General features: G+C 37.6%; 1 protein-coding gene across 1 annotated transcript in view; it reads right to left on the reverse strand.

The window, feature by feature from the left end:
• The window catches only part of TM9SF3 (transmembrane 9 superfamily member 3), a 106,538-nt gene that overhangs the window by 72,835 nt on the left and 16,124 nt on the right, over positions 1-17,579 (reverse strand). The window contains exons 3-7 of the mRNA XM_059398240.1: positions 13,469-13,591; positions 9,818-9,978; positions 8,722-8,799; positions 3,428-3,559; positions 1,389-1,555 (exon numbers count right to left, since the gene is read on the reverse strand). Of these exons, the coding sequence (XP_059254223.1) occupies positions 1,389-1,555; positions 3,428-3,559; positions 8,722-8,799; positions 9,818-9,978; positions 13,469-13,591 (661 nt within the window). The remainder of the gene's footprint in view (positions 1-1,388; positions 1,556-3,427; positions 3,560-8,721; positions 8,800-9,817; positions 9,979-13,468; positions 13,592-17,579) is intronic.

The following is a 17,579-nucleotide window of genomic DNA, read 5'->3' on the forward strand; positions in this document are numbered from 1 at the left end:
TGTGAAGTGTGTAAACCTGGTGATTCACAGACCTGTACCCCTGGGGATAAAAATATATGTTTATAAAAAATAAAAAAATTTAAAAAAAAAAAGCTTATTCAGTAAATAAATTGCAAAGCCTATAAAGAAATATAACAGAAACTACAAAGAAGGGGCGCCTGGGTGGCTCAGTGGGTTAAAGTCTCTGCCTTCAGGGCCCTGGGATCGAGCCCCGCATTGGGTTCTCTGCTCAGCAGGGAGCCTGCTTACCTGCCTCTCTGCCTACTGGTGATCTCTGTCTGTCAAATAAATTTTTTAAAAAAGAAAGAAAGAAAAAAAAACTATAGAGAAATAGCCTTACTCATTAATACATTCACCGGCTCATAAGCACTGAGTAACTTTCACATGTTTAAGTAGGTATTTTGAGAATTCAAAGATAAATTAAGACCAAATCCTTGCTCTCAAGGAGCTTCTGGTCTAGAGGAAGAAAGAGTAATTTATTAATGTTAAATATTTAACATAAAAATCAAGAGCTATTCTTTCAGCAACAATTTACTGTTTGTCCACCAAATCCAGGCATATCTAAGAAAGAATGCATTATGAAATGTAACTGGAAACAACTGTCATGCTGAGAGAGAACTTCATGGGGCAGTGTCTAAAGTGCCTGAGTGAGAACCCCAGCCACCCAGGCTCAGAGTGTGTCTGCTTCGCTGAGGTTGTGGCTCTCTGAGCACAGGTTATAGGACCATTCAAGACGATGAGATCTTTGTGAATGTACAACTTTTTCTAATAATCCAAAAACTTTTCTTGCAACCAATTCTGTTCTCAAAGAAGAAAATGTACTAGACACTATGTAAAGGTAAGATAAGTCATCCAATTAGTTTTCTAACATCATGTGCCTTTTTTACTACCCTTTTTCCTATTAATTATTATTTAATAGTTAAATATTAAAATTAACAAATACAATATTAAATATTTCCTAAATATTATTTATTATTTCTCTTCTGCTCTGTAGAGAGTCTCCCAGTTTAGAAGATAAACATGAAGTACTAATTCAATAACTGTGAACTCCTTGTGTGTCTCATAAAGCTCTAATTGCACCTTCAGTTTTCAAGAAAATGCCTATTCATTTCGTCAAACAGCAATGGCTGATAAGTAACTCTGCTCATACCTCTAATGAAACATAACCTTTGTAACCAACCAAAATGTTCAGTTAGGCTAGTAAGTTTTAGCATGTGACAGAAAAATATACTCCTAGCTCAGGATAACTATCCATTATTTAATTTATCTGCAATAATAAGATTCATGCTATTTAAATTCTAAGATAATTGAAATAAGCAAATATTTAATTTTGATCGACTTAAAATGTTTAAGAACAAGAAAAAACAAAGTTAAATACATGTACTTACTCTGTATATAAATCTTCTATCATTGCAACAATAATAACAATAAGAGACACAGCAAATATCTGACATCCAGAACCAATGAGAGAAGAAAATATCAGTGGGTGACTTGAAGGTCTAAATACATCTCCATGTACCTGCTTCCATCCATACTCATCTCCTAGGTCTCTATCCTATATACATATATATGCAGAGAGAAAAGAAAACCATTCAGAATGAAATTAAAATACATAAAGTAGGTGAAAAGTTACAACTCCAGTTGAAAGTTCCCTCCCTTGGGGAGCCTGGGTGGCTCAGAGGGTTAAGCCTCTGTGTTCAGCTCAGTTCCTAATCTCAGGATCCTGGGATCGAGCCCCACCTCGGGCTTTCTGCTCAGCGGGGAGCCTGCTTCCCCTTCTCTGCCTATTTGTGATCTCTCTGTCAAATTAAATAAAATCTTAAAAAAAAAAAAGTTCCCTGCCTCCACACTTATACCTATTTAAAGGGTTTTAAAATATCTAGAAAAGACATTTCAAATTTAAAATAATCACTGTCTTAATAACTTATAAAGTATTATGGCATTTACTGGGCCTCAGGAAGGTGGCTCCTAGTTGTGCTCAGAAAATATCAAAGAATGGAAAAAAGAAAAGGTCTAGGAGCAAAAAGAAATGCTCAAAATAAGAGAGAAGCACACTGGTTCCCTGAACATTTACATCACACCTGTGGCACAAATATAATGAGGGGCCAGGTGGAGAACAAAAGAAAAAAAAGAAGATTGAAACCAGTACTAGATGCCCTAAAGATGCAGAAAAGTCCTTTATATTCTGGATTCTAAGAAAATATATGAGGAAAATATCAAAGTTATATATAGTATCTATTAAATATTATTTAACTATCTATAGCACTTCTTAAAAAAAGATTTTACTTATTTATTTGACAGACACAGATCACAAGTAGGCAGAGAGGTAGGCAGAGAGAGAGAAGAGAAAGCAGGCTCCCTGCAGAGCAGAGAGCCCCATGTGGGGCTTGATCCCAGGACCCTGGGATCATGACCTGAGCTGAAGGCAGAGGCTTTAACCCACTGAGCCACGAAGGCGCCCTCCATAGCACTTTTTTAAAAGTATTCAATTTTTCCTTTTCAACTTGAAAAAGCAAGTATCTAAAATAGTAGTTCTTGACAAGTATCAGTCCCTTAAAATAATCTGGCCTTTTAGGGGCTGGGGGTAATCCTGGTCAGATGTGTTTGAGAAGCACCAAATGTGCTTTCTACATTTTACACTGTGATACTTCACAATGCACATTTGCATATTAAAATTTTAATCTAACTCCTTTCCAAACTTACTTAATGAGAGGGCATATCTACATACAACAGCCATTAATATTCTACAGAAGGGGGGGCTCCTGGGTGGCTCAGGTCATGATCCCAGGCTCCTCTCCACTTTCCCACTCCCCCTGCTTGTGTTCCCTCTCTCGCTGTGTCTCTCTTTGGCAAATAAATAAAGTCTTAAAAAATATATAGTTCTAATTCTATAGAACACACTTTCACTTATTTACAACACTACCTGTAATACCATAGAGGAATTTAGAAAACAAGACCCCCCTCTGACCCTACTAAACTAAATACAAACTAAACCTTTCACCCACTCCCTAAATTTTATGCAGTATTTAACAGTATTAGAAAGATGTCAGTATAGCTCTACAACTTCCTTGCTGCAATTCTGAAATCAAAAGCTCTGAAAACTGAAAGTTCATTTCAGAAGCCTGCCACATTGTTATTTGGTGGCAAAACTTGAGAGTGAAGAAGAGGTTATTTGTATTGTTTATTTATCTCACTTAAGGTGAACATTCGTATGTTTTGCTGAAAAAAACAAATATTTGATTATGGGGCTGGTAATCAAACCATGCAGAAACATTAATATATATGATTAGAGATCCTTTAGGGAGTTTTACACCTTTCTAAAACCCAAAAATGCTGAATTCTGAAACTCATGTAAACTACATTCCAACATTCAAAATAACACTGAGTTAAATCATTTTTATAAATACAACGTAAAATGTTTGCTTACCATATCATCCATTTCTTCTTCTTTACTGTACCGGGCATAATCTTTTCTTAAAGTTCTCATTAAAATCATTGAAACTAAGCCCACCAAGAAGATAACCATCATGAAAGAGTTGAAAATTGAAAACCAATGAATCTAAAATGACAGAAAATAAAATATCACGAACATTAAGTATCAGTCACAAACTTCATAGGTTTCATGATAACAGCAGCATGTTAGTGCAAAAAAAAAAGTTTTTTTTTTTAACTTTTATATAAATATCCAAACTTAAGACACACTGGGCTGAGTAGTCACTATGCAAAAAGACTGGCTTTCTTTACAGTAAATTTCAGATGCATTAAAAACATGATTATTGTACACATATATTTTCCCAATCAATTTTATTGTACAAATAAAATACAATTGGACCACACGGCATATGCTATTTAGCACCATACACAAAGAACACGGAATCTGAAGTCAAACAGGCCTGGGTTTTAACCTAGACTCTGCCAATATCTAGCTATGTGACCCCAGCTTTCCTATATCAAAAAGGAGGACAATAATACTATCCTGATTTGTATGGCTTCATAACACATATAAAAAGAATGATACCATGACTGGCACAGAGCAGTAAATATTCAATAAATGTTACTTTCTTTCCCTCTAACTGAGCAACAACCTGGAAAACTCTTCAAAATTCCAAAGACTGAACCATCATAGTTGACTGCCATGGATCTGAGCCACCCTCTGGAATGCTATGCTTCACTTCCTCCATCCAGTTCATCTTCTCTATCCTATTCCCACCCTTATCTGCTCCCTTCTGCATGAGCTCTCCATGGTAGAGAGAACAATGAGGTATCCCATCATGTCCCAGTGTTCCCAAGACTCTTGATTTTGATTCACTCACCTGTATGTCATAGAATTATGTCCAGATTCTGATTTATAATCACAAGGTACACGATCTCTGAGTGCATCTCAGAACTCAGTGCATCTGACTTCAAATTCTTCTATATTTTAATTCTCAAAAGTTCCTGAAGGATAGTTCCAAAATTTCTCTTCTCTCAGCAAGGCCCCAATTTCATTTATTTTTCTGCATTTTTCTCCTAGCCTCCCATTCCTTCTGTCAATCTCCTAGAAGTTGTTCCACTCTTAAATCAGTCTTTCTGCTAGACTCTACATCTCTTTCATTCCCTGAGGTGCTATCCCCCCATCTCATTTAGCACCCCTGAATTTGCACCTTTACCCAGCCATCTGCAATTGCCAAAGGTCCCCATGTACAATGGTATCTATGCTCTGGAGTGATTATATGGTTCAAATAAGATAATAAATGTAAAGCACATGGAAAATTTACAAGTTGTAAACTGTTGTATTATCATCTTTCAAAGTGTGTGCATGATCTTTTGTTCCTTCATTCTTCCTATCTTCTTATCTCCATAAAACCTCTCATTTACATATTCCATTATTCACAGATGTACTCCTACTCTAAACTACAGGTACATATGCAGAAGATTTAACTTGAGTTAATATGCTAAGTATATGCACTAGGGTGAAGGGCAGCCCTAGCTCTGTTCCCACCCTGAGGCTTCTGGCAAGGGACAAACTCTGTGACTCTCCCTGAAAAACAAGAGATAGCCAATTGCCTCTGCCTCTTTATAAAATCATTTTTTCCTATATTTAATAATTTATTTATTGACTACCTACTGAAGTTACAAAGGAAATGACGACTGCATTATATTCTGAAATATTTACAAAAAAGGGTTATATAAGATTTAAGTTTATCATTAAAGTACCATTCAAGATTTATAAAGCATTCTGTAATTATAGACTTTCCCAAAGATTTGATTTTGTTCTCACCCTGAGAAATTAATGATCCAAAAAAAGATGAGAAAAAATATATTTATGTTTCTTAGCTTCTCTCAATTTGTCAAATTTCTGAAAAGTAGTTTTATATAGTTACTATTTAATAATAAGAAAGATACACCTAAAATGCAAAACTTTCTAACAAAGCTCCCTCCTATTTTCTAATCTGAGACATAAACTTTAAACCAATACCCATTATAAGGTACTACCATTAACCTGACATTTTTATAATATCCTTTTATTCCAAAAATTACAAAATGCTGTTATGATTTCAAAATTATTATATCAAGGGAAGTATTTCTTAAAAATAATGAAGAAACCAGATATCACAAAAGGCTTACTAATCTTAAGAACTGCTGACTCCAGCACCCCCTAGTGTTGCTAACCCAAAAGCAGGACATTGGAGAAATACATACCCGAGTGGTGCCACTCATTAAGCACCAGCTATGTGTCAAATAGGAACTAAGGCCTTTATGTGCACTATCGAATGGAATATCCCAACAGTGCACAGTACTACGATCTGTGCTCCACTATGGAGGAGGCAGAAAGCTGAGGAACCAAGTGTTGTGCCCATGGTTACGTGGGTGCAGCAACACTGTGTGTCCAGCTCATGCTCTTGAGCCTGTGTTGGTAGTATTAGAAACCATCCCTACTGTCAACCAGTAGACCCTGCCCCTCCCGCCTACTTATGGAACTGGCTGCAGTAATTCTCCTCTCTCTTTTCTGCACTGTCAGTTTTGCACTCGCTGCTGAACCCTTCCACATATAAAAGTGTTCCTTACATCTCAAAATAAAACCTTCCAATTCCATCCTTCCTACTTCCTACCACATCATTTCTCTGCTCCCCTTAGCTGCCAAACTTGTAGTCTCCAACTCCTCTCCTCCATGCTCTTATACCAGCTCTGTTCAGATCCTGCCCCACCACTACCCCCAAACTGCTCTTTGTCAAGTTTATGGATGACTCCAAATGAATCTTGAAAGTCACTTTCACCTTACCTGACCCAGCAGCAACAATGCAGAACTAATCTCCCTCTCCTCCATGACACACTTTCTTCTCTTGGCTTCCAGAACACCACAAAAGCTTTCCGTTCCTACCTTACTGGGATCTCCCCAGAGCCTGAACTGGTTTCACCTACTCTCCCAAATCTTTTCTTACCACCCCCAAGTGCTCAGTCCTTAGTCCCCTTCTATTTCTACTGTATACTCTATTTATACTCTTCCTTGGTAACTGCATCCAATCTCATAGCTTTATTAAATACCATTTTTATGCCAATGGCTGCACAATCCGTATCTCCAGCCCAGACCCCTCTCCTGAACTGGCGACTCATATACTGGGCTCGGTGCTAAGTATCTCCATTTGGATGTCTTAAGACACTTCAAAACGAACATGTCCCCAACTGTACTCTGAGCTTCCCCTCTGCATCTTCTCCAAATATGGACTCTCTGCCTCAGTGATGGTGGCTCTAACTAATAGTTGCTCAGGCCAAAAACTCTGTAGAGTTCTTGTCAACCTTTCTTTATCTTGCTCTCCACCAGGAAATCCCACCCGGCTCTCCCCTTCACAATATGCTCACAGTCTGACACCTTCTCACCAACTCCCCCACTACACCTTGGTCTGAGCCACTTCCCCTCTCACTGCACTGCTGCAACAGCCTCTTGGTCTCCCTGCTTCTCCCCTTCCCCGACATGGCCTCTTTTCAACATAATAAGCTGAGCGATCCTTTTAAAAAAGAAGTGCGATTTGTCATTCCCTGCGGAAAACACTACCAGGCACTCTCTGCATTCAAAGCCTCCCCAGCAGCCATGGATGGTCTAGCTCCCACTGCTCTCTGACCTCATCCACCCCTCCTCCAGCCACACTGGCCTCCTTGCTATTCCTCAAGCTCCCCAAGCACATTCCCACCTAACAGACTTTTCAAAGGTATTGCCCCTGCCTGGAATACTCTTCCGCTGCCCCCCATATCCATATTCCTGATTTCCATCAACTCCTTCAAGTTTTGACTCCAAAGTCCATCTCAGGGGCTTACTCTGAGCACCACAGTCAAACTACAACTAGCCTCGCCTGTGGCACTCTTGGTCCACTGCTCTTTCTTGAAGGACGTATCTTTGAACACACTATACCCTTAACTTAGTATGCCTATTACGTGTCTCCCCCTACTAGAAGGGTAAGCTCCAAGAGAATGCAAATCTTGAACTTCATTCTCTAAATGTAGTCCACTTAGTACCGTGCTTGACACATAGCAGGTGTTCAGTTAATAACTGCTGAAAGGAGAAATATGGGACCTTGTTCTACTAGTGAAAATGCCAAATGGCAGCCTTTCCCTCAAGTTATCAACACCCAATGGCATGAGAAACAAGGCAGGCTCACATGTTCCAACAGAAAATGTTAGTTGAGAGCCCTCGTATTTTTGAGTACTATCTAAACATTTAAGTTATTTGTGCCTATACCTCAACCATGGTCAAGACTGCATGAACACGACATCTGAAGAGAACACTCTGCTGGTAGGGGAAGTGGAGGAGGTTGGGGAGGAAATTTTAGCTCCAGGAGTAACATGCTAGGACCCAGAGGAAAATTAGAAGTAGTGAGAGGTTCCAGTGAAGTCTGGCAGCAATGATAAGAATACTAGACCACAAAAATTTAGATTACCAATAAACTTCAGAATTCCAGTCCAAAAGATCAGATCAGAAGACAGAAGATGCAAGTCAGGAAGAAAGTCAGAAGAATGGATATATCCCCTTATACTCCAATATCCTCCGATGTCCTCTCATCTCTATCCTTGAAGGAGGAAACCACTAAAATAAAATCCATTTTTTCCTATAAAGAACCAAAGCTACCACCTGTACAAAATCAGCAACAATGCCAGGGGACGTAGGAGCTGAGCTCCATTTGAATCTGCTGGTGGGAAGTGGGGGCATTTCTTCCTGATGTTCCTTTTTATGTGAAAAGACTTCTACCAGCAAAAGTTTCTGGTCGCGCTCCACTCTCATCCCTTCCTTTCTAGAAGCACACATTCTGCTCTGTTTCTGCACATTGTAAGTCTCCCAAGGGCAGGTGCTCACATACAGAAGCTTGAAGTAGCCCAGCACTGAGCACAAGAAGTCAGTCTAATTCTGAGTTTCAATATTAACATGGCCACCTGCCCACAAAATAAGTCACATTTTTCAGTATCAGCATCATTAATAACAAAAGTAAAATTCTGGCTTTTGGTTTGTTTCATCTTTCCTGTGTTACTCAAAATTGGTTTAAAGCATAGGCATGATGAAGGGGGCTTTTGACTGCTCCCCTAAAACTCTCTTATCATCCTAGGACTCTAAGTTTACATGTGAAATCACAAGTCCAATGTGTCTGAACTCCACAGCCTTAGCACAGTGCCCCGAATATGGTAGATGCTTGTTAGTGTTTGTTAAACTGACCGAGCACATAATCAATGTCTCAAAATACACAATTTACCTACCCTGTGTTGAAAAAACGATGGATCAAGATATTTGTCAAATCGATCTTCAAATTTTACATCTGACTTTTTCCATTTCACCTGAAAAAAATTTTTTTCACTTAAAAGTAAATGCCAGTAAACAAATTAATAAGCTTATAACAAAACCCTGAGCAAAATTAGTAAAGATCTGGACACTTAGAACAAGAAGCTAGAGAAATTGTAGAAAGCTACTGCCAATTTGAGAAGCTGAAACATCTAAGATAAAAAACTAACCAACTTTCTTCTCTGTGTATTAACAGAACTTCCAACTTTACCTAGAGGGATCACTCCAGTTTTCAAAGACTATTAACTATTGCTGACTTATATACTTTGACCTGATAAATACGTTAAGAACGAATTAACTAGCCCAATTAAAATAAGAATCTATCCATTTTTGACTTTAGATCGAGTTAGTTTTACTACAATTATCAAACTTCTTTAGAAGTTCAGTTACATAAATATCATTTGCACTAGTTACATATGCATGAGTGAAAAAAAAACTTTCAAAAACTGGCTACTAGCAATGGATTCATTCCAGTTATCAGGGAAAAAACTGGCAAAGAGAGAGGCTACCTACATCAGATTTTTCTTCTTTCCACTATTTTTAATCCTAATGGAACAGAATTAACTTGACAGTTGCAAAGAGCTCTGAGAAGCTCTTACTCTGCAGGAGTATCTTATTCCAACTGATAAAGCAAAACATGGTAAACTATACCCATCCAGCAATTTTCAATACAGCATCATCTCTATCTGCAACAGTAAAAAGGAAAGAGAAACAACAAGGTATGCTGCAATCTAAAAATGTAACCATGAAAAGACATGGCAAGCTTAGCTCTAACTGCTCAGTTGCAATGGTAAACTTTGCTGTAGCCAATGGTAAGTCCTGCAAATGCCGAAATTCTGTAATACAGACCTGAGGCAAATCTCCCTGCTTTTAGAAGGCTTACTTATATACATTAAGGAAATACAGTTTTAATAATATTTTGTTTTACCTTATTTTCATTTATTAAAGTAGTAAAACACACTTAACTGTTGCTATTAGGTCACAAACACTTCTTCTATACATTTTAATACTTACTGAATATGACATCTGGATTTTAGTATTGGGAACCAGTTTCACCTTTCCTTCACTAGTTAGATTAACATCAACAATTCGATTGCCATTAAAACCTATTTCGAGTTTTTTATAGGTCCAAAGATAGTAATCTTCTCCATTTTCATCTGCTTCACCAACAATACCTACAAAAGAAATAACACTTTATACAAGGTAATATCGCTTAATGTTTAAAATATGTTAGAAGCTAAAAGCCCATTTAAAAAGTTTTTATAAACAAGCATATTCTTCATCATTAGAAAAGGCACAAGTACAGGCTAGACTTCTACTCTTTATTAACTACTTGGCAGACCTTCAACAGACAAATGGGTAAAGAAGATATGGTCCATATATACAGTGGAGTATTATGCCTCCATCAGAAAGGATGAATACCCAACTTTTGTAAATCAACATGGACAAGACTAGAGGAGATTACACTGAGTGAAATAAGTCAAGCAGAGAAAGTTAATTATCATATGGTTTCACTGACTTGTGGAGCGTAAGGAGTAACATGGAAGACATTAGGAGAAGGAAAAGAAAGGTGAATTGGGGGCAATCAGAGGGGAAGACGAAGCATGAGAGACTGTGGACTCTGAGAAACAAACTGAGGGTTCTGAAAAGGGAGGGGGGATCAGGGGATGGGTGGGCCTGGTGGCGGGTATTAAGGAGGGCACGTACTGCATGGAGCACTGGGTGTGGTGCATAAACAATGAATCTTGAAACACTGAAAAGATAAAATTAAATTTAAAAAAATAACTACTTGGCAAACATAAACCATGGTCATGCCATGAACAGTCAGCAAAACCCATCACTAATTTAGTCCTCAAAGTTCATGTTTTGTCATGAGTATCACCTTCATTGTACTAATTATCACCGTATTACTTCCTAATTCCTGAAAATTTCAGGGAAGTATAGTCAACATCTGCCACGGTCACCCAGTTAGTAGTAGTCAAACTAAAATTAAAACCAAGTTCTCCAGAGACCCAATCCAGTACTTTCTCTAACAGCCTGAGATCTACACTTTCCTAAGTAAGCTGCACATATGTGTATATCAATAACAAAACTTAAAATGCCTCCTCTTTATGCTTCAAGTACTGGACCTATCCTTGGGATATCACCAAAACAAAAGAAGCATTGAGGACAAATGTTAATGAGGCACTAGTTTAAAATGATCATTTTGGTTTTGGTGGGTTTTTTTGAAGATTTTTTATTTATTTATGAGAGAGAGAGAGCGCGCGCACAAGCAGGAGGGGAGGGGTAGAAGGAGAGTGGGGAGCAAACTGCCTGCTGAGCAGAGACCCCAACACAGGGCTTGATACAGGACCCTAGGATCATGACCTGAGCCAAATGAAGACACTTAACCAACTGAGCCACCCAGACACCCCTAAAACGATAATTTTGATCATAGTTTGGGATACTGAAAGAACACCCAAACAGTGTCAGGACAACAGGTGGTAGTTGAGATCTACCCCTTGTACCCTCATACTGTCAGCTAGTTATCTATGTCTATCTATCTACCAAACCTACAGACTTCCCAAGAGACGCATCCACTAAAAGCGACTCCTTAGGGCCTTCCCTCTTTGGTCAATGCATCTCATTAAAGTATTAGGGGAAGAAAAGATCATTTCTTCCTCTTCAGTTTATTTGCTTATTAACCAAAGTTAGTAAAAATAATTTCTCTCAAACTGATACAAATTCAAGGAATACAGTTAATCACTGTGTTTGGGGTTGCAGAGGGAGAATGAAATCTTTCTAATAATTAATTTCACCAAGGTTTATTTACCTATCTACAGTGAAAACTCTGGGAGTGGAGACACAATTACACCTAGTAAGAAGCTATTCTCTACGGGGCTTTTAAAAGACATGGAAACACTTACCCCCAAAAAAGCCAAATAAGAATTTTCCTTCTGCCAAAAATTCCCATAATGCAGACATTCTCGGACACCCAAATGTACTCTCCTAAACATGGCAGACCCTAGAATCCCAGGGCTAAGAAAGATTTATTTTAGGACAGGAAAGCACAGTTGCCATGTTGCTAAGGTGACCCACAGAAAAAACTGAAAAAACCCTAAGGTTCCGGAGAAGAAACCCAAAAGCAATGGAAAAGAGCACGGGAGGAACCTGCTCTCTCACCAAAAAAAGAGGAGACCCTAACTAATGGGTTCTCTTGAACTACAGGCTCAGAAATCTTGAGTGAATATTCAGCACGTCTTCTTGCTACCCGTGCTGATCACAGAAATGTCGGTGTTAATGTAATATTAATTACAGTCATTTATATGAAATGCTTACTATTTATACCTAATTAACATGCAACAGAGTAGCAATGATGCATACAATTATATCTTGAGATTGACTTTCTTACAAATTTCATCTTCGCACTACATTAAACTCTGGTCTGATATTTTCAGTATTTCAGGTTGCTGCTCACAAATATAGTAGTCTGCTAACAATTTTAAGAATTAAAATATTCATTGTAGATAAGAACAGGTGTCCAAAGGAAAAAATAAAACAAAACTAAGAGAATAATATGATCAAACACACTGTCTGATAGCTCACGGTGTTTTGCATTTAAAAACAATTTAATCAGATTCTTAACAAGTTCACCATCTTCATGCAGCCAAACCAGCTCTGGGACCTACCCAGTCACTAGTACACATCTGGCAGAGCCCTGTGTCTTGCAAGCTGTCACCCATATGAGAAACAAAGGGACAAAGAGCAACTGTGATCCCCAAATGCCCTGCCAACTGCAGTAAGTACACAACTACCCAGGTTGGGTATTTTTTTGGGGTATTTTTTTTTTTTTTGCCCCTTTTAGAATATTCACTTACTTTATACTAACTTGCTAACTCAGCTCAACAGTACATAAATGTAATTCCTTTCCCTAATATTGTTCTCCTGCAAGGTTACATGTAAATATATCCTTAAAAAATCTAAAATAATTTATCAAGTCCAATACAAAGTTCGGATTTTACACAGGTTTGTATTAACTACACCATAATTCCTCTCCATTAATACAGATAAGAGCTAAAACAATAAAAATTTTTAGGGGGACCTGGCTGACTCAGTGGGGCAGTAAGGCATGCGACTCTTGATCTTGGGGTTTTAAGTCTGACCCCATGTTGGGTGTAGAAATGACTTAAAAATAAAAATCTTAAAAACCCATGAAAAAAATGTTAAACATATAGTGTTTTGGAAAATAACATAGGAAATACTAAAACAATTCAGGAGACTATCTTATCTAAAAACCATACTACCAGTTCCCCATGAGAGAAAGCCAAAATAAAACTTCAAAATCCTATTTAGTTCCTTTGGTTGTATTTGGTAGAATAAGTCAAAATAAGATACAAAAAACAAAAGGGAGAAGGGAGGATATTTCTGTTCAAAATACCTTTTAATTCCTTGAATCTGAAAAGTTATACTACATAAAGGTCGTATTTTGAGGGAGTTTCATACAAGGTTTGGCAATGTTAAAACCACTTCAAGTAATAGGGGACCATAAAATCATTCTGTGGAAAATACCAAAAACACATTTACTGATTCAGAGTACAATCAAACACCTTAAGACTCATTACATAAGTCATGTTTATTATGCAAATATTCCCAAACTTTAATTATAACACACAATATAATACCTACCCCATATTGGTAAGTCATCTATGTACATCTGGTACCAGTAGTGATTTTTGATAGCATACACAAATGCATCTCTCTTTTCTTTATCTAAGTCAATTTCACAGTAAGTGGCTGGCATCACATCATCTGTATAAGGTAAAAATTGCAAATTAGCATATTGGTTTGTAGGATAGTTATAGGAAGAAAAAGCCAACATCTCCTGAAGTTAAAATCTATATTCATAATTGCTGAATCTGGGTGATAAGTATATGAGGGTTTAGTATGTAATTTTTTCCCTTTTATAGAAGAACACTGATGAAATAATTTTACATGAGTAACCGGGCTTAAAAAAAAACAAAAATAAAAAAGCTTAAGACACATAAGAAAGTTTTCACTTAACATTTACAAAAACTCAAAACTATGATCCTAAATAGAACGATTTCTAGCTATAATATCTCTGAGATACAAATTCATTTTAATATTCTTAGAGATATAAGTCACTAGAGGCCATAGATTCTATGAGGAATCCCAGTGACTCTTCATAATTAGAAAGATTAAAATATAAATCTCTATCTAGCAGGTGTCACTGTTTATAAATTACCCAAAAGTCCCCTAGAGATGATTCATTTAAACTCTTGACTGCTTTCAAAAATACTGCTACCACAATATTGTTCAGATAGTCTCTAACCTATAAACCTCTCAAAAACGTACTTATAAATAAGCACTAGGGATCCAAAGTACAACATGATGACTCCAGCTAACACTGCGACATGATATATAGGAAGGTCTTCAAGAGTAAAACCTAAAAGTTCTCATCACAAGGAGAAAATCTTTTTCTTCACTCTTTTCTTCTTTCTACCTATTTGTGATCATTTTACAATATGTAAATCAAACCATCACACTATATGCCTTAAGCTTATACACTGATATATGTCTTTATTTCTCAATGGAAAAAAATGTGCTTATGATCATTAGTTTCTGAACAAAACAAAATCCAAAAAACCTGCAAACACTCTAGACGTCCACTGAAATTATTTTTTGTATATGACTTACACAATTAGAATAAAAGATAAATCTTAACAACAACAAAAAAAGAAAGCACAGTTGTTTAAAAGTTCTCCTGTACTGTATTATTGGTTATTTAGAATTTGAAATACAATTCCCCCCAAGAAACAATTTTAAATTTCTTAAATGTTGATTAAAACTTCTTAAATGTGCACTATACCTGAACCATGATTAGGGGCCAGCTACAGCATTATTTCCATGACAAATAGCAATCTAACTCCAGACACTAACAATTTGTCTCCCTAACCGTCAACAAGAAAGAAAGTTTCTCCATAATATAGCTCAGCTCAGAGTGGGTATCCCAAAATCACAACACCAAGATGGAAACACTAAAGTCCCATAAAGGAGGAATAGGGAAATACTCCTACTCCCAAAGTAGGAGAAGATCACGGTTTTCTTGTTTCCAACAACATGGCTCCCATACAGATTTCCTTTTTATCAATGGCCCTTTTAGGCAGGGAGAAATTTAGGATTTTCATGGCAAAAACTGAGGTTGAGAAGAGAAGGGAGGGAGGATTCGGCCATGAGATGGCTATAAAGGGCTCTTCCAGCAGGAGCTAGGAAAACTGGTACCAAGAGGTCCCCAGATAGGATTTCCATGGAGTGTGATAATGCACAAAGGACAGGAGGCAACTACAGCAACGAGAGATGAAAGAGAACCACAGAGCGGTCCAGGCTTCGGTAGCAACAAACAGCTGTGGGAGACCTCATAGCAAAACTCTGCAAAGCCACCAAATCCCTTGCTGCTAAAATTAGACAGTCACCGACAATTGCCATTAACAATGAGGCAGTGTTACGTATGAAGTTCTGAGATCCACAATACAGCACTGACCTGCACAAAGCTTTTAAGAATCCTCACAGTGTGAACTGTGTTCAGCTCTCTCTTACCCAACCATCTCTCATTCTCTCTCCTTATATTCCAGCCACACTCCGCTACCTGCAGATGCCACGCATCCTGTGCTCTCCTGGCCTCTGGATTTTTTTTTTTTTTGCCTATGCTGGAAAGTCCACCACAAATGTCCACCCTAAAATACATCCCATCCCCCTACCCTCTTCTCCAGAGAAATCCCTGATTCCCCACCTCTCACACCTCTCAAACCCCACAGCCTGTCCCTTTCTCCTAAGTCCTATGGCTTTCTCTCCATATCTTCCTTTGGTACCTAGGTCTACACCACTTACAACCTCATACCAGTATCTTACTTCTTCAAAAGATCATCAGGTCTTAAGAGCCATGTCTATAATAACTGCATCATTTTCATCCCTAGCTATGCCCATTCTACAGGCGCTAAACAAATAAAAAATTTAGCAAATTTTAAGATGATTTCCCACTTATTTGGCAAAGGAAAACACGAAGTATATTACAGTACGTACGTAACATGCATGTGTGTATGATTAGGGTGTCTGCATGTGTGTATGTGTGTATGTGTATATATGTGTATTGGGGGGGAGAAAATGCCAATATAAACAAATGAAATTTCTGAGCAGAGTTATCTCAAAATGATTCACAAAGAGGTCTTGAAGAGTATCTTTCACTGATGTAAAATCTAGGAAAGAAACGTGGTCAATGGAAAAACCTATCTTTATGGCAGGCTAGAAAAAGGATCTTGGTTGATCATATGTTAATGAAATTCCCCTTGCAGGCATGTGGGCAAATACAAACATCACAAATAATTGAACAGTCTGGTTGCTTAACTAAAACAGCTTTTCTCTCAGGAGGGATCCGCTCTGAAGATAACTAATGTAATGTGCCTGAATATGCCCAATCATTATTCAGCATTCTACAGAGCTGGAAAACAATCTGAAAACTCTAGCGCCATAAATCACTGCTATTAAATTATAAAAGGACATATCTTTCTCAGATGAAATACACACCTATGAATTCTGAAGAGGATACCACTAACACTTCACCAATGTAAAAACATTACACAGGGGAAAAATACAAAACCGGAGGTATAAAGTGACAACTGTTTTATACAGATTTTTCAAGCAGAAAGCAAGTGCAGCTCCTGGAAACTACCTACCAACTACCTACCAATAAGTCTGTCATCTATTCACAATTAACACTCCAGACTAGAAACTGAACAGACAGTGAAAACACTGAAAAAAGAATGTGGTATTATTTGAGTTCTCTAAGAACATATCACACCTAGCTTTATTAGCTTCCTCTTTTGATAGCATTACCAAAATGGAAATCACAAATGCTCTACTTTAAATTCAACAGCACTGGACAGTTTTTCATGAAGTCACTATAGACAAATTTATTTAAAAAAAAAAAAAGGCAGAAACTTGAGTTTTAGTCTGGGTTCTACTATGGATTAGCTATGTGAATAAAATTCATTTAGCTTCTGTGAACCTCAGAACCCTCAGCCATAAAACAGAGATAACATCTATGGTATCTCCTTCCTAGAGTTGTTTTAAGGATTAAAAGTGTCAATACATTCACACTGCTAAGCTTCCTTGGGCCACATATCCCTATGAGAATCCAAAGAAAGTAATATCTTCCTGTCCCTCCCAAAATGTCCCCCATTCACAAAAAACTAAGTGTACAATTTCAGAGAACCCGTGGACCCCTGAAGCCATAGCTTCTGGTTCAACTTTGTACATCCAGAGCCTACCACGCTGCTGGAAGGCAGTGAGCATTTTAAAACTGCTGAATGATCAAAAAAATGGACTGGAAAATCTGGTATAGTCATGTTAAGCATATATATGAGTATTGATTAACTGACCAACCTATCTGCAATAGAAACAGTACAATTCTTCTAGATGACTAATTGGCAATACACATCAAGAACTGCCTTAAAAATGTTTATATCCTTTGATTCAGTAATTCCACTTCAAAGAATTTATCCTAATAAAAGACTCAGAGATGCATTAAAATACCCATGTGCTAGGGTAGCCAAATGCATTATTTCCAACAGGAAAAAAAAGGACAAGGAACGAAGGGAGGAAAGAGAAAGGAAAGGAAAAGACAGGAAAGAAGAAGGGAAGGGAGATGAGGGAAGAAGGAAGGAAGGAAAATAATCAGAATATCTTCTAACTGGGAAATGGGGGAAATTACAATATCCAAGTT

Source organism: Mustela nigripes, chromosome 4 (assembly GCF_022355385.1).
Source record: "Mustela nigripes isolate SB6536 chromosome 4, MUSNIG.SB6536, whole genome shotgun sequence".
NCBI classification, from domain to species: Eukaryota; Metazoa; Chordata; class Mammalia; order Carnivora; family Mustelidae; genus Mustela; species Mustela nigripes.